This window comes from Micropterus salmoides, unplaced genomic scaffold, assembly GCF_014851395.1.
Source record: "Micropterus salmoides isolate LMB-PRFRI ecotype aquatic unplaced genomic scaffold, ASM1485139v1 Ms_hic_scaffold_2432, whole genome shotgun sequence".
Taxonomy (NCBI): Eukaryota; Metazoa; Chordata; class Actinopteri; order Centrarchiformes; family Centrarchidae; genus Micropterus; species Micropterus salmoides.
This window is the reverse complement of record NW_024041632.1, coordinates 29,177-52,767: the sequence shown is the minus strand read 5'-3', so window position 1 is coordinate 52,767 and position 23,591 is coordinate 29,177. Positions and strand designations below refer to the sequence as shown.

Below are 23,591 nucleotides of genomic sequence, written 5' to 3'. Positions count from 1 at the left end.
ATATCTGCACAATTAATACAAAGCTCGAGTTTTCCAGTGTCCTTGCAAACTAACTGTGACGACGAGACTTGGTGCCCGCCAACAAATACCTTGCACATAACTCCCAGTAAACAGTCGTTTTTACACTTCTTTGTTTGCTCAAATTTCACAAACAAAATATAAAGTGTTAATTGTTAAGTTTTAGAGGTCCTGGTAGGTGGATTTAGTTATTTTTGGACAGAGCCAGGCTAGCTGTTTCAACCTGTTTCCAGTCTTATGCTAAGCTAAGCTAACCAGCAGCTGACTGAAGCTTGTATTTATTGGACAGACATGACAGTACTGACCTTCAAATCTAACTCTTGGCAAGGAAGCAATTAAGTATTTCCCAAAATGTTTTTCTAAAAATCTGAATAATCCTCTGACTGCCCGTGTTCAATTCCCTGCTGCCTTCTTTTTAGCAATGTTGCCATGTTCCCAGATCACAGCAGTTAACTTGGTTAGTGCAATGCTTTTCAATCTGTAATAATAATGTACTTCTATTTAAATGTGGCCACTAATATTAGAATAAGTAATAAACCTGAAGCATTCTTTAATATGTAGAAAGATAGGCATTATTTACTATATCTGTGTAGAGTGGTATTCATATTCATGTGATCACCTGCAGCTCTGTACCCTACAATGTTCTTTGACAGGGTACGCAACATAATGTTACCCTGTGTGTCAGTATTATCTTTCTCTGTACCACAGATGACTGAAGTGACTCTGATTTCATCATTTTGCCTTTGATTAGCCATAAGTGTCAAGAGCTCCCTCTTGTGGGCAGTCTACGTATAGCAACAGGTCTCCTTACCTGATAAGGATGATGACAGAGGGTGTCTGGGCCATAGCTCCGATCATACTGCACACGCAGATAACACACAGAAAGGTGAGAAAGGCCTGCTGACAGCCTGGACTGGGACACTTTCCTGGTAAAGCCACCGCATCTTCACTGGTGCTGGATATACACGTACAGCTGGTCAGGTTCTGACACAAAGGAGAAATGCAAAATGTTGTTATCCCACTTTGAATATGTAGATCTAAAGCATGACCGCTGCACTGTATGTAAGTAAGTAAGTCAGTAAGATGTATTTATATAGCACCTTTCACAGGTAATAACTGTGCTTCACAATAAGGTGAGATACAATTTATTAAAATCTGAAAAAAATAGTAAAAACATAAATTAGATAGCCATAAAACTCTTGTCTAACTAGAAGCCTGTTTGAATAACATAGTCTTCAGTTGCTTTTTATTATAGAATCAACAGAATTTAAACACACAGAAAGGGAGGCAATGCATTTCACAGCCAAGGTGCCACTGCTTGAAATGATCAATTGCCTTTGGTCTTAAAATGAGTGTCGGGAACCACTAATAGCCTCTGACCTGATGACCTAAGATGGGAGTATGAAGCTGTATCAAGTCAGAGATGTAAAGAGGAGCTTGTCTGTGCAAGGCTCTGAAAGTAAGGAGCAGTATTTTAAAATGAATTGTAAACTGGACTGGAAGCTACAACAGGTGTAGTGTGCACTCTTTTGCTAATGTGAATTAGAAGAGTTCTAAATAGACTGGAGACGGTAAAGCCTCTTCTTATTCAAACAAGTAAGTAAGTATGTTTTTTGTCCCTGTCATTTAGTTTTCTCCAGTGTCCAAGGTTAGTCATGATACATCTTGTTTCAGTGTTAACTTCTTCACTCACTGGTTTGGTGCAGCCTGCAAAGCAGGCTGAGAGGTAGGTGACTCCATTGGAACCACAGACAGGGCTCACTGATGCTGTGTAGCAGTTACAGTTATTGATGCACGCTGACTCAGGTCGCTGCCAGGACAGCAACGTCCTATGGAGGAGGTCAAAAGTCATGTTAGGTAGTATATGTATGGTGTTCACATCAAATGGAAATAAACACAACAACAATTGTCTCACTTTTGTATAATTTTGATGCTGCATGGACATTAATTTATAGATACATTTTTAAAGAATAAATCAGCAATTGATTACATATTGAACTCTATGGGCAGAATATTTAACCGTTGTACACTAATGGCACAATGTAATCAGTAAATTATTATGTAAAGTTTCAACCCATAGAGTACAGCACTTAAGCAATTTTCTCCCCTGTGGGCTTGTTATCTGTAATTTGAGACATCATATTAAAGATATGAAGAATTGCTGATATTTTACTGTTAATGCACAATTATGGTGAAGCTCAATAAATCAGCAACAAAAACCTCCCTGCTTGACCATCTTGTCTTCCATAGTGACAAGAGTGGTCTTTTTTGGCTAACTTGAATGCTGAATGAAATATTAATGCAAACAAAACAACACACTTGCAATACATTGTATTGTTTGTGCATTTTCTTTTTTAACCACGTGAGAGCAGTTGCTTTTTTTTGTTGCATATTTTTTCTATTTAGCAGGTATGAAGTGTAAGCCATGCATAACTATCAACAACAAGACCCGTATAGTACTTTGGTCCTTGAAATCCTTGAAAAGACTCCTCATCAATAGGTTTCTCTGCTTACTCGTTGCTGTAGGCGACTGTAACCCCGGCGACAGGTCCGGTGTCACAGCCCAAGAAGAGAAAAGAGACGTAGCAGGCGGTGGACACCAGGTTGACAAGCATGGCCATGCGGACAGCGCCCAGGGCTGACAGGTTCAGCTTCTTCACCAGCAGCCCGCCAAGGAAGATACCCAGACAGGCACAGGGGATGGCCGTCATACCTGGGGAGGAAAACACAAGGATGCACAATGTTTCCCAAAAATCTACGGACCTTTTTCTTAGTAGAGGTTTGCACTGCACAAAATGTTGTCATTATGCTTCTTACTTATTTTGGTTTGTCCTGCCCTGCCCTGCCCCTGATGGTTTAATGGTAAAACACTTTGGGAACAAAAAAGGTTTGCCCTCCACTCAGACAAGATTATGGGACACCTACCTAGCAGCTGATTAGCTGAGGAGGTGGTAAGGTTGAACTGCTGCTCCAGGTATTTTCCCAGGAAGGCAGCAAAGCCAGCAACCACAGCGATCTCCATGCAGGCTGCCAGCGTGATGCAGCTGAACACCGGATTAGAGAGAAGGTGCCTGGTTACCCGGGGGATTACTGGGTCAATGGAGAAGAAAATGGAGACAAAGAGGATATGATTAGTGGTAGAACAGGTAGAGAGAGAGAAAAGAACAAAGAGAAGGGTTAGGAAGGACAGAGAAAAAGAAAATCATGATAATTTCTGAGCTTTAGCATTTACCAAATCTTTTTTCTCTTCAACTCTTTTTTGCTCCTCCTTACCTCTCAGATGCTCACAAACTGTGAGTCCGCTATTTATATCAAACCCGTGAATGGCCCCGTTGGGTTTAGAGCCCTGGTACTCCAGGTTCAGGGAAGAAGGCAGCATGGCCTGCTCACTCTCCCCCCCACTGTCCATGTCCTGCTCATCCAGCGCCTGGGGGAAGCCAAACATGAAGAGGGACGACACGAAGAGTAAGGCACTGCAGAGGAGGAAGCCGCCCCACCACGCCCCGATCCAGCGAGGGTCATCTGGGGTGATGTCCAGCTTACCTGGACAGGAGGTAGGGTGGATGTTGAATTGATGTTGCCACATGAATTGGATTTTAGTAAAAGTAAATTGCACCTGTTAATAATTTTTATATAATTATAGTATAGTATAGTATAGTATTGTGGTATTCCTCTATTGTGCAGTAAGGTAAATACAAATGTAACTATTGCATTGAACAAATGAACAATATTCAAGGCAGAATCTGAAGAAATGCAAATGCCAACTCACTGGTGTCGATGAAAACAGCATCAACATAGACTTTGGTACAGACAGAACCTAAGATGAAGCCACAGGCTGGGCCAAACACTAACGTTGAAAATAAAATACCTGCAAGACAGAGAGAAAGAGAGAATAGACAGCATTAAAGAGCCAGCCAGTTATAATGTAGTATGTTTTTTTTGTGACCAAATTTTTATTGGATTGCCTTTTTTCCCCTTTTTACATTCATTATGGAGGAGCCATCACACATGAAAAGCAAATAACTGAAATAATGTATTGATGCTGCAAAACACATGTACATCTGTTCACTAAGGTTATCACATATGCATTAAAAATGTACATACATTTATATTCACGCAGTGACATGGAATGTAATACAGAAAACATCAATGGTGTGAATAATACATATAAATAATAAATATACTAAAGCAAAGAACCCAATATAAGCACATTTTGACAGTACTGAGTTAATTTTAGGTTAGCTTAGCCGATACTGTGATAAGATAATATAAAAAAACAAAATGAAAAATCCACCCACTGTCAATCAACTACAATCTAGAAACAAATAAGCAAAAGAATGAATACAGTAAGTGAATTTCACTTCATCTTTCAGCAGAGGGCAGCATTGTATCAAGACTGTAAAGTGGCTGCCCCTTTTATTAATTATGTGGTAACATGGAGCTTCCTACCGCAGAGAACCCTCCTGTTGTTAAACCAACTGTAATACTGAGAGCAAACTGTATTCTATTCAAGGAAAGATTAAGTATTGAATTAATGCCAAGGGACTAAATTTCTTCAGGTGTCTCCCAATGACAGATTTATTCACTGTCACTGTGATATGCAGCTCATAGGTTGCACAGCATAATTAAACCAAGACTATATCTAGTCTATCCAGGGGGGTCATAAATAATCAAGCAGGAAATGGGTTCTTAATGTTTAACCAGTGGGGAACCACTGATGCATTAGCACTGGTTGATTTGCTCTTAGATTTGCTCACAGCTGCCCTGCTTGCTGCTTTGGTTGAGAGGTTTCCAGTAAGCAGCGGCAGACTGTGTGTGGCAGTGGAACACAGTTATCCATGCTGGTGGCAAGTGGAACAATAGGCGTGACTGCTAAGAGCAGAGCCCAGAGCAGAGGAGGCTGCTCCCTACAGATAGAACGAGATGGCCAGTCAATTTTTCTGTGATGTAAGTAATGATTAGTGCTGTGGTTATCGCCTGTGATAAATCTGAGAGCAGAATGGCAGAAAGAAAACTTATTTCAGCCAGCCTTTTTGATTTCTGGTCGCCATTTGAAAACTTGTTTCAGCACAAATGTTTTATTAAGGATCATGTTTAAAGCACTCTGGGGTATTTTTAAATTCTAATTTAGTGGGTACACAGTTTATATTCGTTTTCAAAGGTGAATGTTGGAAAGGTGAATTACAGTTTTGTAAAGATTTCACGTTATCAATTAGGACTAAAAATCACTAGTACAAAACCAGATACCATATTGTCTAGTTTTCACTGGTGTTTTTCAATAAAACAGAGACACGCTAGCGGCCAATTAGCACTTAACACAAAGTACAGCTGAAGCTGATGGGAATGACATTGATCTCGTTTTGCAGGTATTTGGCCATAAAACAAAGAATGAGACAAATAAAAAAAACTGACATGATAATGGTGATTGTTATCGCAATTTATCCTCTGGGGGAAAATTAATGATCTTTACTAAATTTGGATATTTATCCAATGGTTTTTGAGATACTACCACCAAAGCCCCACCGCTACTTGGCATGGCTAAAAAGGTATAGTATGTACATCTCGTAATTGAGTAGCCTAATATGACTAAATCTGAAAAAGACCACAATTAAAAACCTTGGCAAGTGTAAGGTAAGAGTGTGACTCAGTGTTTTTTGTTGTTTAGCGTGAACGTAATATAATTTAAAACAGAGTACTTTAATCATTGGTACTGAGTTCAGGACAATGGTGTTCTCACAGAATATCAGTAGTAGATACAAACACAAACCATACAGAGCAGGGCAAAAATACAAATCTTTAAAAAAGCATTATTATTTAAAAAAAACATTTCATTCCCATTAAGCTTTGCTGTACTAACATACACTAACTGTGACAAATGAATGTGGTACACTCGGACCTATCTCTCTGCCTTTGTCTGACTTTCTCTGTCAGCTAGATACATTATGTTCATTTCAGCACAGTCACTGATGCCAGCTGGGCTGAATTCAGGTGATAGAGGAGGTCTGGGGTTACACCAGGGCCATCTCCAACCAATGAACAACCTCCCATCTCCAAATCTGCCTTCCACTAGGATCAAACACAGGACAACACAACTAATCTATAATGTATGTGATGCAGGGAGGCTGGCAAATACACACACACAAATGAAAACGGCAGTGAACCTGCGGAAAATGTTGGATCCCAGCCAGTCTTTCCACAATACATAAAAGCTCCACATTCTCTAAAGACCACTGTGGGAACACACAGCTTTATTGTGTCCAGTATACATAACAAAAAGATAAGAGCCTGGAGTGGCCTTCAAAGTGAAACAGCTGATGAGAACAGCAGCAATAAGCACGATGACGGAGCATTACTGTAAAGCTTTGCTATACCATGAGAAAAGACAGTGAGCTCATAATCCTATAGCAACAGCTGCTAGACTCCCATCAGGAGAAGCATTCAAGACTGATGCCAGTCTGTTGTTTGGACTCAACAGTAGATCTACAGTAGATCTAAAGCCCATTCCTTGGAGAGGGCTTTAGAGGCTCATAGCAGTAAAGGAATGTGTGTAGGGAGGTACTGGTGCTTTAACCATATGGTACAACCTTTGGCTACTGCATAGTAACAACAATATACAGTATCTGAATCTTGTAAAATGTATTTTTGCTGAAAGAAAGATTGATTTGGATGGGGGGACTGTTGAAATAAAAGTTGCTGCATTGTAGTTTGACAAAGCAGAAAACCACTGCAACAATTTCGGAATTATGATGTGCATGCATTTCTAAATACATTAATTATAAAAATCAATGCGTCTGAGGTTAATTTTCAAAGGATTGGTTTAATCCTTTTTGATTGCTCATTAGAGGCAGAATGTAAATCCTTCTGGAGTTATTGACTTTGCAATGATTCCAGTTCTGCCTCAGCGTATGGGGACGAAAGCTGCAGATGCTTTCAGTGGTGTCTTCAGTTGAGTTACAGCGCAGCAGCACATATCTTCGGAACATGCAATCAGCAGAATAAGGCACAGGGAAATGGTCGCAACTTTAAAACTAGCCTTTGTGTGAGATCCTGAAAAAGCTTATTTACTCCCACTTAGGTAGAAAAATAGCAACACACATGCAGAAAGTTGGGAATAGTATGCCTGAATATCTCTAAAACAGTATCAACTACAGTTTGCATTTTGGAAAAAATAAACATGATTACATTAAGTTCATCATTAAATAACTCTTGTTTAGTCTGTAAAATTTATTCAAGGAATTGACTCCCATATGTTTCTAAACTACCTCCATCAGTTAAAACATAGTGCTATCAGTCAGTTTCAAAATGAATTGTTTCTCCAAACAGTTGTGATCTTATTTTTAGCATGTGTGGAATTTGAATGTTTGTGCTGTTGCAAATTAAATAGATTTTGATTAATTTTAGTTTTTTAAAACCTGTACTTTTTTTTCCCACAATGATTTTTAGCTAAAATCATCATAGCCAACATAATACAAGAAAAATGGGGAGAGAAAACTGTTGGTTAATGATGGGGAATTAATTCTGACACCCACCTCAAAAACACACTGTAGGCTGTTGTAGCAGTACATGCTTTGCCCAGGGGATGCTTTGCACTATAAAATATTTCCATATACACTTGTTTCTTTCACACTTATAACTTTGTGTCACATAAACCTAGATGACTGAAACTAACTGTAAGAGAAATATATATTTCACAGGTTTATTTATTAAAGTACAGACACTTTAGGACATGTAAGAGATTTATAGATTACTTAGATATTCTTGTAAAACTCTGGCAGCTTATCTGACCCAGCCAACTGGAAATGGCAGGTAGAGACACTCCACTTAAGCTTAGAGCTTTTAGAGGATTTGACTACATACATGCATTAGGTCTGCAACTTTTTTTTCTATAACACTAGTATTACTGTTAAACATTAAATGTACTGAATGTATTACTTTTAAAGTAAAAAAATATGTCAAGCCAACTGCTTGCTAGATATCAAACTATGCTGACTCATTGGATAGTCTTTTATGGAGTTAATGAGATGTGAATAATGCCAGGGAGAACTTTTAACACGGTTTAAAATGGTGGGTCAGCTTTGTGGGGAGTCCACTGTGACAGGTCACATCATACATTTTTGGTTAGATGCCTGAAATAAGGTCTGTGGCACGAGGTTAAGAGATGTTCACGTTGTATGCTACAACATAAAATGTGTCAGTAAAAACCTTATGAATTTTGGAGCATTTAGTTGCAAACAAGTGGCTAAATGAGACTACAAATGTTGTCAGGGACATTTAAGTTAGGGTAGGTAATGTATTTCAGAAGCGTTTAATGTTATAGTTGTTGAAATGAAGCATGAAGGAACCTTCTTCTCGCTGTCTGAAAGATAATCATGCCAATTCTTCATTTACTTATTTTCTAATTTGCTCAATTTTCCCCCTCGGGATCAATGAAGTTTCATCTTTTCTTACCTAATTTATTCATTGACCTAAAAGTACTAGATTTAAATATACAAGAGTCTATAAATACGGCCTATAAAACACAACCATGTATATGTTTTAAATTATAGAACGTACAGTAATCTCTCCCCAGGGAGCTAAAACCCTCAAATTCATTGAAGAAATACTGAGGACATGACATCTGTGTCATCAGTTGGTACCTACAGCCCTGATTGCAAATTATTATAGAGTTCTAATCTACTGAAGACTCGCATAGATATAAAACCAGGAATGTAATAAAGGGAAGTTCAGTTACCCACTTTTACTACAACAAGCAGTACCAAACTGGTTTGTATAGTGTTCATTTGAAATGAGAATATAAATTATCAGTGGTCACCTGGTCATTTTTATTGTTAATATTGTTACATTTGGTCGAATAAAAACAAAAGTGATAAAAATCAGCCAAACATGCAGGTAATCACCGGTGTCCTGCACCCAGCTGTAATGAATGTAGCAGAGGCAAGGTCACACTGTATGAGACGGGGATCCTATACCTGGTCACACTGCCAGCGCATGAATAATTTCTCACTCAGACTCACATTATGGCACAGTTCAATCACTGGCACTTTGTAACTTGGCAAAGGTACCCCTGAAAGGTGCACATATAAAACAACCTGGGCCCGTCTGAGCAGACAGTGTGTGCTAAGTCAGCATCCATTCCTTCCTCTTCTGTCCTACAGTGGAAGAGTAATAACTCTACTGGAGTAAAAACATTTTGCTGCAGTGGACTCTCAACTTGCAGCATCACAGCGCTTCATTACACGCATTACAGCAATGAATAGAAGCTAAGATATGAGGCAGGAAGAGAGAAGCTGAGCCAGCGGCTGCAGAGCTGGATCACTCGGGCTCTGATGGCTCTTTTACTTTACTGCACTGTTCTGTTCTATCGGTTACTGTACTTACTTACTCTCCTTTACTGTACTATGCTGTATTGTTGCTGCCATTTAGCACTCTGATACAGACCTAAAACATTCCTGTTGGTGTTGGTCTTAAAATAAAGCATTGCACAAAATAAACCTGAAGATGACCTTGGTGGAAAAGTTCTCCAAAGACATCACCAAAGTTATCAACAGTTTATCCCGAGGGGAACTTGAATGTGTCCACCAAATGTCAAAGCAGTCTAACAGTTGTTGAACTCTTGACTCAAAAATACAAATGTAAAGCTCATAGTGGTGCAAGGGGAAAAGTCAGGATTGCCATAAACAATAGGATTCTGTCATGGCAATCGGGACCAAAGAGGTGGACTGACTGACAGGCCATCCCTTGCGGCATGCTGCTAAACATTAGTGTTTTTTTGTAAAGACTGATTTTAAACAGAAAAATGGGAATGCATGGAAACTGGAGTCATCTGAGTACCTTACTGACTCTATACACTGTAGTGGTGCTCACATTGACCTTACTGCATACTATATTTCAAAATAAGATTTACATATTCCATTAGCAAGATACAAACATTTACACAGCACCACATACTGAACCTCATTAGGACGTAAAGCAGAAACTATTTGGGGCTACATTATTGTAAAAAGCCCAGAGCATGAATACTCTAATTGAATAGCTGCTTTTCTGTTAGAGGGTCTGTGAGCAATACAGTAGATAGGAGGGTTAGTTGCCTTCGCCCTAGGGTATCAGTCAAGCAGCAGACAGCAATCAATAATCCAATTACAGTCCAGCTCGGACATCATACTGTAGTCAACAGAGCACAGGAGCGGGTTAGTCTTTCTGTCGGAAACCATCTTCTTATCCGATCAGGAATGTATCACAGCTGATAATATAAGCCACGGGTCAAGAAATATTAAATAGACCTAGACATACTGTAACTTTAATGTGGATATATAGGCTACTGTATACACACACACACACACACACACACACACACACAGACACACACACACACACACACACACACACACACTATGTGCATGCTATCATGCTAAACTAAGATGTTTAACAGCATAAACACAATATCTGCAAGGTAACATTGTCATTGTGCTTATGTTAACATGCTGACTTTAGCATTTTTGCTCAAAGGAGAAACCGCTGCTGTGCCTGGTTAAAGCCTCACAAAGAGACTCCAGCCTAGATGTCTGGACTCTGGACACTTTTCATCACACAGATCCCACTCTTTATTGCTTGTGCTGCAGTGTATCACTGCTGCATTACTCCAAATTTTGAATCTGTTTTTGTTCTCCTCTCATCTGCCAGAAGGCACACTGATCTGAAGGCCAGCTAAGTGGAAAAACAGTAACTACAGGAGAGGTGCATGCTGGGGGAGTTGTGCCATGACAACTGGGAAGTGTTTCCTGGTTTTGTCTTGAGTTTCCCCAGTGTACTAAATCTCTTTTTCAGGCAGTATTGATCCATATGGGGTGAAGATGTGGCCACAACAGAGCAGCCTCTCCTTCCATCATCAGGTTTGTTTGCGAGCCTGTGGAGAGCTGCTGCTTTAATATTTAATCACTTGGTTAGATGTTTGCTAAACAACTCCTAACTGCTTCTCTGTCACGATCCATTATTCAGGGGTTTTCTTACAATGTTACTGTGTCTTCACACGTCAAGCTTGTCGAACAACGCCACCGCCTTGAAAAGGAAGCAGCAGATAAGCAGCACACAACACATACGCGCTGTATAAAAGAGCGGGCTAAATGCAATTACTGAGCCACAACAGACAACGCAGCAGTCACACTGTTGGAGGTAACCAATGCAATCACTATGCCTGGATTGTCAAAAAATGCGAGATTGTTAATAGATCCATTATTCTTTTCTCTTGCGTTCTTTTGCGTGTCAAAGGAAGAAGCTTGGGGGATGTTACAAAGAACACTGTACCTTATAGACTAAGACATAAAACAGTGACCATGATAAATCAGAGTCAATATTTGTGACCAAAACACAATGTATAGAAAATTCTAAACTAACTGACGAATGAAGAATGGGAAAAGAGCAACAAATAATTGCTGGATTGCTGTTAAGAGACGTCCTTGGTTGCCTGTCTGGACTGTCAGATCCACTCTGTCACAGAGCTAACATGAACAGACAAACACAATCAGATTCATGCTTACAGGCAGTTCTGACTCTTAGAAGTCCGACTGAAATCACAATTAGTCATGCTCTTTTGTTGTGAAAATCATGCCACAGTACTTTAAAATTGTAAATATTTGGCAACGTCGGTCAGTCACAATTTGATGAATTGGCATGACGAATCCTCCAGAGTTTGGGGATCGATTTATCTCAGTGAGGGTGACAACTGTTGCATGGGTTGCCATTAAAATTTGTTCAGGTGTACATGTTCCCCTCGGGATGAATTTTAGTAACTTTGGAGATCCACTTACTTTAATTTTCAATTAGTCCAGTACTAATTGACTGAATACCTGCATTGTTGTTGGTTGATGCTAGTTCACAAATATGAGCATGCTTACATACTAAACTAAGGTGGTGAACATGGTAGGCTAAACAATATACGTGCTAAACACCAGCATGTTAGCATTATCACTGTGAGCATATTAGTATGCTGATGTTGTTGTGCTGATGGTTTAACACATATCACACATTATAACGGGGCAATGTTGGACTAGCGCATTAAATTCAGTAAAGTGCAGAGAACACTTTAAAATCTTCTAAAATTATAGCAAAAAAATATAAAGTGTAGTGTCTTACATCAGACATCTGGCATGACTTGGCCTCTAGCCAAGCAGGGGTAGGGTGGGTTGTTGGGTGCTGTGCTAGCCTTGTTTGCCCCCGCCTCCCACCTCCTCCACTCTGAGTACTGCTGGCAGAGACTGTACAGATCAAAGCATGCTCAGAACAAACCGCAGGCCTTCTCACCCTGCAGGTCTGCACTGAAACGCAAGCAGGGACAACGCAACTAGCCAAAGACAAGAAGAGAAGCCTGTAAAGAGGAGCAACTAGCCACATGGTAGCCAACAATACTGTATTTTTTATTTTCCTTTAGTGCCTTTTATTTATCCCATAAGGGCAAACTGATGAATCCACAAGAAGAGGAACTTCAGCACAAGAACTTTTACAGAATAACATAAACAACAGTTGTGCTTTGGCTTATTGCTACATCAGCTCTGTAAGGTTTAATGTGATGGTGATTTAGTATATATTACCATATAATAACTGAATGTCATATCCAGCTGTAAAATATCCCAATAAGTAGAGATGCAGGGATATGCAATTTCTGGGTCGATAACATGAACTGATAATTATTGATTCAATACCATTACCATTATTCTTGCATTTGCAAAAATGTGAATAGCACAATATAGGATAGATTTTTAGATTGACCAGTGTACTTTCTCACTGTCAGTGCAATCTTTCTAAATAAACTGCAGCCAACCCACCACAGTTGCATGTTACTTGCAAAGTTTGGCAGTCTGACATGCTGACAAGCATCTATCAGTCTGTCACATGGTATTACTTGCTTTTACTGTTTCCATTCATAGAAGAATCACAGCTTTTGTAAGAAATACACATATCAGATTTAATTATTGTCTGAAATCCTATTCTCAAAACAATTACAACAATTAAATGTTTACATATACATTCCTTATTTTATTAATAATGGGGTGTTTTTTTCATTTGTCCTTTGTTTCATTCTCTCCATCTCCCCAGATGGAGTTCTGCTGCTAGCAGGTCGCTGAGCGGTGAGAGCAGGAATGGCACATACTGTAGCCTCAGTGCCTGTCTCTGTACTGTTGCCTAGGCAACTTTGGCAGACAAGCTGTAATGTGTGTTATGTCGATCTCTTGGTTTCTGCTGCAAGTATAACTGCAGTCCTCTGCTGCTGGCCACTGAACATTTCCTGAAGTGTGGAATAAAGTGCATTGCTCAAGGGCACGTATGTGAGAGAAGGCAGGATCAGACCTGCCATTCCCCTGTCAATGACAATACAGGGAATATAGGATATTAAATTGTTAGAAAACAATCTTCTGTTCACTAGACTGCTTCTCTAACGTCTCACATCTAACAGTGACCCAAAAATCTGCACCTTTTCTACAAATTAGCTGTTTCAAAACATCACTTGTGAGATGGAAGATAATTTGGGTGCTACAACAAAATCAAGGAATGTAGTATTAAGGTTCTCATTTATTGTTGCGTAATAGATAAGATATGGCATACATTAGCTACTACACACAGCAACATAGTAGTGAATGACACCATTCAAAAAAGAAGAGCATACAAGTATTGATGGACTTGTGCATCCCCCTCCACATAACTAACATGTTCAATAGTCAGGGATATTTCCATCCACTGACCAAACTCATTATCTGGGTAGGATAAAACTAAGTCTATACTGCATAGTGCAGTATCACAGAAACATGTTTCTGGACCTGTCTCATGTCCTAAAATTGCATAGAGTATTTAACTATTTTTTAATAACAAGAAATACAATTGTGTGCACTGGAAGTTGAAGTTACAATGTATTTATTTTCTGTCAGCAAAACATGTTAATTGCAGTGATACCAAAGGGCCCTGTTTATTTATTCTAGCTATTAAATATATTCTTATTTTTATCTTATCATAGGTGTCATTTACACTGGGGACGCTGGGGACATGTCCCCACCACTTTTTGAAATGGCTGATTTGTCCTCACCACTTTTTTAAAGTATTATTTGTTATACTTCTATTGAAATATAGCTTGCAGATAAATATCAAATGAAAATGCCTTTAGAAAGGTTTATTTGCACATTAAGAAAACATGCAATGCCATTAAAATATGGCAGAAACAAATGTGCATTGTCCAAAAAACTTCTTTGTTGCCAAGTTTTCTGTTCTCCCCCTTTGAACATGCCAAAAGAGGAGGGAAGACTAAATCATGTCTACATATGTGTTGCCTCAGCAGGGATGAAATTACATGAGAAAAGTTGATCTACAGGAGAAACAGATCTGAAAGCATCACAGAATGCCTGAGAGCTGCACTGCATTATATTATATTATATTTATGTATTTTGAAATGTCACCTGTCAACTTAATTTTGTGTTTCATAAATAAAATTTCATTAACATTAACAATTCGCATTTCCACCATAAATTCGGTACAGAAACTTTCACCTGAATGCAGGTAAAGAAGTGTTTAAAGATCAAACTTTCCTGTGAGAGGTCCAACCAGATCCCCCTATGTCCCCAACACTTTTCAACACTAAGTGACACCCTTCATCTGGATAGAAAACAATGAACAAACTACAGGGTCAACAAACCTCAGTCTGTGACTTAGACTGACTAAACATGACAATGGCAAAAGGACACACACATGCACAAACACACACACACTGACACTGCATGACATACAGTAGGTCTTGATGTGAGCTAGAGGAGAGGAGAGGACAGGCTAAACAGAAAGTTGTAGATTTCTATTATTTGGTTCCAGTGTACCAAAACTACTGACCACAATAGCCACTTCATCATCCGGATGAGACCGGGCAGGAGGTTACTTTGCATCATTTCAGTCACCCTTCCTCTTTTAAACAACGTTCAGTTTGTTTAGAAGTAAACAGGAAATAAATTAGTTGACAGGTGATCTATGAGAAGTCGACTGTGGTAAGACCAGCAGTTAGCTTAGAGAGTACAGATATATCAATTATACTACTTGGGATTAAGATGATAATCCACATTGATCCTGCGAGGATACTGCAACACCTTCTGAGCTGGTAGGCATTCAGAATTCAGATTCAGATTCATAGGCAGAGATGCTTGCTGGCATGAAGCCTTAGTCAGTGTCAATATTATTACATTAAGAGGTATATGTCTAAAATGTGAGATGCCTTATTTTCAAAAGAAATTCTTACTTTATATTTTTTTCACCTTCTGGGCATTCATGCACACTGACATAGGAACTGAAGTTGTTTTATTGTTGTACACTTTTGATTTATTCAATTTCTCTAATGATCTTTTGTATACTCTGGTGTCTATTTCCATTTGTTGTGATTTGATTGTGACGCCTTCTGTATCTATACATTGCACTGCGCATTAACTAAAGCCTAAAACCCGCCTTACCTCCCAACAACTGCTTTCTTTAACCTACTTTGCTGCATGTGCACCTGTCATTAACCATTTGTCTAACTAATCATGACTAAATATGATTCAGAGGAGATTATATGTATTAGTAATAAGATTTTGTTTACTGTAATATGGTAATCTTATCATTTTAAAATGAGCCTCGGTGTTCATAGATAGTAGAGCTGATCATTTAGTGCACACGTGAATGATTAATGTCATAGGTCATGTTTCACTTGCACCAACATAATCACCCCATTTACTTATACTGATATAGATATTATGATTGTTCAGATTTTATTATGCCATAAGCCTTTGTTTTTTTATTACTTCCAGTTAACTGCAACAGCCAAATGCAAGAGCGTGAAGAATCAAGCTGTTGCTAGTTGTTGTTTAGTTCAGGAATCAAGGAAATGTTTTTTATGCTTTTTATTGCTACAGCGGGACTGGCTCTAAATCATCTTCTTCATTAATTATTAGCTGTAAATTTTAGCTTAGCCAGAGCCAGTGTTGTGGTTGTAAATATTATTTTCATCTATCATTTCTTTCACTCCATCCATAGACTCCATCTTCTGGTGTAGAAGAACAGACATCTGGCGTCATCGAGTGCACTGGCATTTGCACCCAGTGCCATCAACAGCCGTTGATAACATGCCAAATCTAATTTCAGTAACAGTATATTAGAACCATATAAGTGGCTCAGGCATAAAACTAAAGAGACCATTCCTTCCAAAAATATGTACATCAACCGTCACGTTGTCCTGTCAAAGATCCCAGATGGGAAGGACAACACTAAGGTATGTACAACAGGCCACTACCAGTGCCAGGTTTGGGGTTTCATTAAATGAATTGTATATGTGGAAATTATCATTATTAATCACTTTCTTGATTTTAGCTGATTCCTTCTGGTAGGTTCAAGGATTTGTAGTCACTTTGTAGCTAGTCCAAGTGTTTGCTGTTCAAATGCACATGATTAAAGAAATAGTTTGACATTTTGGGTAAGAGTTAGACGAGAGAAATTTGATACAACTCTCATGTCCACGCCATAGAAGCTCAGTGAAGCTCAATGTGGGAAGATCCTAGCGGCTCTGGCTGTTGCCATCTTGGCAGTGTCTGACTCTGGCTAATCCAAAAATGAGAGGTGGAGCTCAGGCGGGCCAAATGAAGCCTGGTTGCTGAACCACCTAGCAGCTAGCCACCTGAGAAGGCACCCACCTGTCACTCACTGGGTGAGTTCTATATTTACAGGGAGTTATGTGCAGGAGCTGGTGATAAAGACTTGACTATCAGCTTATATGTTTCACTCGTTCTCAGTGCTCAGTGCTACTCACCTATGTACAGCGAGGAGTCCTTCCTGTGAACATGGTCATCAATGTACGACACTCCCAGAGGCTGGACAGGTGTGGCTCCAATGCCCAGCAGAACCTGGGCTCCAATCAGCAGAAGGTACATCATGTTGGTGTTGGCCCTGTTGCCACATTTAAACCCAGAGTCTCGGTTTTCTGACCTGGAGGTGTTAGAGCAGACATCTCTGCCATCCTCAGCGTGCCACGAGTCCCCGGCCTCGTACTCGTACTGATGAGTCAGGAACTCTGGCAGGGCTGACAGTAATGCCCCCAATGCCATGACAATCCCGCCGCAGCCAATAAGGCGGGGTCTGTGGGCCTTGGCGCCAAAGTAGCTGACAAACAGGATGAGGGCCAGGTTGCCAATTTCGAAGCTGCTGGCAATGACGCCCACATCGGCACTCTGGAGGTTGAAACGTCTCTCCAGAGTGGTCAGAACACTTACCTGACAGAGAGAGAGAGAATTAGGGAGAAAGAGAAAGCAAGTTTTATACAGTGTTTTTACAACTAGTAGCCACTTAAGACTGTATCAACCTGTCAGAAGTACACATTTTATACATTTAAAAAATATTGTGTAATATAATGAGGCAGGGCACTGAGATTAATTTCTTCAGCTATTCAGTAAAAGCAGGTATGAAAGAGCCATCTGCCACAAGAAATCAACAACAGCAACCTGTTGACGACACACAGCAGTTGAGCTGCTTCCAACATCTTCATCACCACACTCCTCCTCCTTTATCCAAAACAACCCTGAGGCTAGCCAGATGCCATCCTGGGAAAAGGTGCATGTGTGTGGCTTTAGGCATAAACCTAATGCAGCTGTTCTAATTATGAAACTGACACAAACACATTGTAGCAGCTGTGTAAGTATGAAGTGCCTCCATCAAATGTATGCTGGATCATCAACAGGACTGACGATAAAAGGTTGGCCAGGTATTATTTTAAACTTTTATTAATAATTCATCCACAGCAAAAGGTACAGCATAAGCCTGGAGACTTCTTGAAGCAATTCCAGATAAAAAGGAGAATGTAGCCATGACTATGCAAGTGAAATGAGATGGATCACGTATAATATCCAATCATCTTTTCTCTATATTCCTTATCCCATTTATCCTGTCACACTAAACTCTGTTGCAAAATAAGACAATTTCAGGTTGTCTTGTTTATCACCAAATAGGGCTGCAACCAGCGACCATTTTCATGAATGATTAATCTGCCTATTAATTGATGAATTGTTTAGTGTATAAAATGTTGAGAAAAATCATAATATCCTAAAGATGACAACTTGAATATTCCCCCTGAGGATATTCAATTTACTATCACATAAAACAACCAAAAGCTTAAAATCCTAACAATTGAGAGGTTGGAACTAAGCAATGTTTAGCATTTATAGTTGAAACAATGAATCAAAACAGTTGATAACAAATAGTTTGTTTGTCTATCTTATGTTCTTGTCCTCCAAAAGAGGATGAACTATCTGTAATTCTTCACTCTTATAAGTGCAAGTGCGGTTGTTACTTTTTACTTTGTGTAGGTCATCACTCTGATGAACAGCTTATTTCTGACTCACAGTGTTAGGAACAATTTCTGTGCAATAACCCAGTAACTCTGTCTCTAATCAGCCACCTGTTCACTGGTTACCACTTATTATTTATTCATCATTCTCTATTTCAGTGCTTTTTATACTATTCATACAGTTATATTGTCATATTGTATATACCATATACCAAATCCAGCTACCTCAAGTACATAACAACTGCACATAATGCTTATTTATTCCAGCATCCTTTGCACTATGATCCATCGCACTGCGTACATGAGTACATGGATGTATATGTACCAGTATATCTCATCCACCTCCGAAATGTACATAATAATGATAGTAATAATTTTACTCCTGTATCCTTTGCACTCTGGTCACTGCACTATTTGTCAATCTGTCTATATTGTGCTTGTTAATAGTGTGTATATTTGTGTTCTCTATTTTATTTCTCTATTTTATTATTGTGTTATTGTATTATTGTCTGAGTAAGCACAGCGTGAGCACTGTACAATCCTGAGTCAAATTCCTTATATGTGTACACAACCCTGGCAAATGAAGCTGATTCTGAATTTAAAATTTGTTAATATTGACATGTAAATGTCTATCTTGTATGTTTCTTGTGGTTGTCATCTGTAACCTTTTTTAAGCTGCTGTCTCCCTTGTAAAAGAGATCACTGATGTCAACTGGTCTTACCTGGTTAAATATGGGTTAAATAAAATAATTACATAAAACTTTGTGCACTGTTTACTAGAATTATTACAAAGTTGTAATTCACAGTTACCTGACATTATAAGCTGTGAAGACAGAGTTCAGAGGTGACAGAATCTAAACAACAGGGTTAAGATTTACTCTTGTGGCCGTAGAAGATTTATGTATGGCTTCATTCACTGAGAACTGATGGACATGTACATAGTACATGTTTAACATTCCGTATTGAGACATTTTAGTCCAATCCACTTCAGTGTTTACAGACAGTTCAAATTGTTGTAGAGTTTTAGAAAATGGAGAAAAGAGAAAATCTGCCCATTTCAGTCTGATGAATGTATACTAAGCTATGGAAGGCGGTTATGCAAGTGCTGCTGTACTGACAGATCTTCAGTCATTATAGCTTGTCTTCTTCAAAAGTTTCACTGTGATTTATTTGTAAAACAAAATAATGTGCTACTGAAAAAAAGAGGAGAAAATAAAGGCACACTGTGAACCAAGAAAGTGGCTGAATTATAGAGACAGACAACAAAGAATGATGAAAAACAACATTTTATACAGGAGAGGATAGGCAGTGCTTCCACAGTGCTTTTGTCTGCAGCGGAATTTGCTAATCGTGCACTTATGGTTTGGGATGCTGGTTAAAAGGACGTTCCACTGCAGTCTTCAAGGTAAATACTAATGGATTTATATTTGTTACTGGTGCAAAACCCATTAAAATCAACTCGTTTTTATGCCAAGTTGCAGTCTTCACACATGTGGAAGACGTTTTCTTTTAAGGCAAGTTCAAGCATCTTTTTCTGAACAAGGTCTCTTTTTCAACATCTCTATTTGACAACGTACAGGTTAGATTCTGGAGATTAGCTCAGGTCCTTACACAGATTATTTCCATATAATTTTTGGCCTTTTGTTGTTTTTCTCACCTGAACCAGCACGCCAAGGCTGCACCAATAGAAAAGCCACATGTAATGAGAGTCAAGCCACTGACATTATGACTGAATGAAGATGACTTGGACAGTTAATTGTTCTCCCCCCAACCTGCATGTGCAGTTATTTATAGTATCAAGACTGTGCTGACACCTATCAGGGGAATTGGCTTTAATTAGGCAAATAATAGACCTGATTAAAGTGGCATCATATTTATACTGATTTACAGTAAGTGGTTGAGCCATCTCTGACTAATGTAGGTAGACATCACCACACAAATACATTAGAAACTGCTGTGGTTGGCTTTAGACACACCATAAACAGATATGAATACGTTAGGTGTTAGGGAAGATACTTTCACCTCTGCATCAGTGATGGTGCCTGAAATCTTTGCTATTTAAGAGAAAAGTTGCATTTTCTTTTGGCTCCTAAAATCATTTTACCTTTACCGTTATGTGTTCATCTACTGAATAGAGCGTAGCACTTTGACATCCATCTAAGGATATCAATGCATAAAATAACACCTTATTTTTAAGTGACATTGAAGTGTAAATTCGTTAAAAGTGAAAGGAAGCTTTTCCGATAATGAAATTTACGCTATGTCGCTTCTGTTGTGGCGATCACGTCATCTCCTAGGCCTAGGCTATATCCGCCAGTGTCAAAGGCCCCCTGCATTACTGATGCATAATGAAGAAGAACCGGCAGGTGGGATGGAGCTCCTGACCAGTGTTTCGTAACCTGCTCTCCAACAGACCATCCATATACGCATATAAAATTCACCAACAACAACGTGGAGTCTGCGGCCGCTGTGACGCGCTTTGTGTCATGCAGATGGTGCATAGGCCTGATGGATAATACGCAGCAAGTCATCAATCAGTGAAAGCACCGCGTCCCGTGGTTACTGGAGGGTGTGATTATTCTGATGTGATCAGAATAATATGATTATTAACCGTATCGTTACTCACTGTCTGTCTGTGCCGGTTTGAAGGGCGCTGCGTTAACCCGATGTTACCTGAGATAAAGCCTACTGAGATACGACGTTCCTTCAGACCAACCTTGTGTCTGTGCTGTCTGTTCTGTAGAAACTCACCAGATAGGCGCCCACTGTGCCCTGTGCCAACATGAGCGCACATTCCGACACCAGGAAAATCTTAATGTTGGAAAAACACGAGGTCTTCTTCTGGTTGTCATCCTGCTCCGGGTCGTCGGTGCTGCTCCGCTCTGTGCAGATCTGGTTTTTAACCTGCATCCTTCGGCTCAGGCTCCGGTCGGGTTGGACGGCATGAAACTGAAGGGGTCCGGTCCGGCGGAGGGCATCTGGTTATAATGACGAAGTGCACTGCAGAAGAAGTGCGAATCTCTTGTCAGGAGCCCGTCTAGGCTAGAATATACAGCGAGAAATACTGCTGTCCACTCAGCGTTACGCACAGTCCGTCAGCGACCTCTCTTCACCGCCTGTCCAGCCAGTGCGTATCGGCTAATACGTAGGCTACGCATGTAGCCTATATATGACGGCTTCTGAAATCCGACGTGGAACTACAAGACTCTGTTTTCCCACATCCGGGATGTGACATCTCCACTCACGACCGGTACCGACTGGATTTGGTTTCTCAGCCCGGTTCCGAGCCGCAGTTCTGCGTCCTTCAGGCGGGTGTTATTGATGCTCCTCCTCCCCCTCCTCCCATCTATAGGCCTAGACCAAATCACAGTGAGGGAGGTGTAATCTCTCTGTGTTTCTCTCTGTTCTAAACCCTTCTCCCTCAATGTGTTTCCCTACATCATCACTTTACCTTTGCAGCTTAATCATAGCCACAAAAAAATGCAACATTTCATCAGGGCACTCTCTGAAAGATCCCTATAACACACACACTCACAGTGACAAATCAACTGGATCAACATGACACAGCACATCTTTAGCCTCCTTGTCAAGAACAAATGTTGTGTTCTGTACATTACTTTGCAGATTAATACTGCAACAATAAACCAATATCTTTGTGAGATGGGTTCACATTTAACAGTGTCCCTACATCAGATACCATCTTTGTCGGACTTGTCCACTAGTCCAAGGAGGCATTATGTGTTTGGATCTAGCTTTTAGTGTGTTTCGAACCACCACGCCACAAAATTCATATCATTCTGTGTTTTGACACTTGTCTATTTTATTTTCACTATAATGTAATTCACCATGAGATATCCTAGTCATAGAAGAAGGTCACCACTGTCCTCTCCATTCTTCATCAGTGTCTGGTGAGGTGCAGCGAGACATGAAATTCCACAGCTTCTCTAATGGAGCTGCCAAGTGCTGGAGGTGTAGTAGACTGAGGTGTGTGTGTGTTAAGCAGCTTTATAGTGTAAATGTACAGAACAAAGCTTTGAAGCTAAAAGATGTTGGTGAGGATGCTCAGTCATCACCATGCTCATGATATCCAGAAGTAAGAAGTCAGAAGTGACTGGATTTGCTGTTCAGTCTGTCTTGCTGAAACGCTTTGGCAACATTTCTGCAACATAAAAGCAGCAGACAGTAGAATGTTTTCAGTATGACCGAGAAGATCGACACAGAGAAAAGTCAGGCAGAGGGTTGGGAAGAGCAACAGTGGATGGATGGATGGCTGCTTTATTACCGTTCCATTGTGATACCATTGAATTTCCCCGTTATTAACACTAAGTGCCTATTATGGTTTTATTACTGCTTGTAATTAATCCGTGGTTACACCAAATGCTGCTGTATTCTTTTAATTCCAACATTTTGGATTGTTTTTAAAATGTCATTTTCAAATGTCTCATTCCTAAATATCTGGAATAATCTGAAGGTGAAGCTTAATTTTCTGGCTCAATATTTAAATCTGTCTCCATGTTCACCTCTGTCTTGTTTGTGTAATGTTTATGTAGAATTCTCATCCCATTGCAAATCCGAGAGATTTGCAATGGGATTTATTTTATTTCTTAGTGGGGTGCAATGAAACAAAGTCACACTGAACCTTTGCCACTCATCATCAACACTGTCTTTAACTTCCAGAGATGATGGCCATTGCCCCGTATATTTATGCAGCATGCATTATCTTGTTATATGTTATGTGGTGTTATATTATTGCATGTAATAATAATAATATAATATAATGATATCTTCATGCTTGACTGAAGTGTACTCAGTTAGCTTCAGGATGGTTAAAAATTGAACACTTGCCACACAAGAACTCTATTACACACATCAGCAGCCCACTGTATTGTACTGCTGTAGCTGTTCTACATGAAAACAAGGTAAAGTACTGTGGTATCATTGTGGACAAATGCTCAGGGACCATTACAATCTACACCATATTTATTTTATGATTTTCACTTACTTTACGCTTCAGTATTTTGACACTTACGATGAGACAGTGGTGTGCATCTTGTTAAAGGTAATATTTGTACAATGTTCTTAATAGCTGTCATAAGAACTGAAATTGTGGCCTCTGTAACTATTAGCACATCATGCCAGCCCAAACAGTATGCATTGATTGTGCTTCCTTATCTTTGGCAATGTGAAAAAAAAAAATTACAAAATTACTTGTATTGCTAGTGCAGTGTAGGCAACCAATCAA

At 39.5% G+C, this 23,591-nt stretch overlaps 1 protein-coding gene across 1 annotated transcript; it reads right to left on the bottom strand.

The window, feature by feature from the left end:
• Positions 1-829: 829 nt before the first annotated feature.
• LOC119918808 (solute carrier organic anion transporter family member 3A1-like) lies at positions 830-21,661 on the bottom strand (the record flags this gene model as incomplete). The annotated part of the gene is made up of 8 exons (XM_038739493.1): positions 21,101-21,661; positions 16,820-17,279; positions 3,788-3,886; positions 3,292-3,561; positions 2,944-3,108; positions 2,533-2,731; positions 1,712-1,847; positions 830-1,002 (listed from the first exon to the last, which is right to left on the bottom strand). Coding segments are annotated over exons 1-8 (1,661 nt in total), but the record flags the coding sequence as incomplete, so codon positions are not given.
• Positions 21,662-23,591: the final 1,930 nt, after the last annotated feature.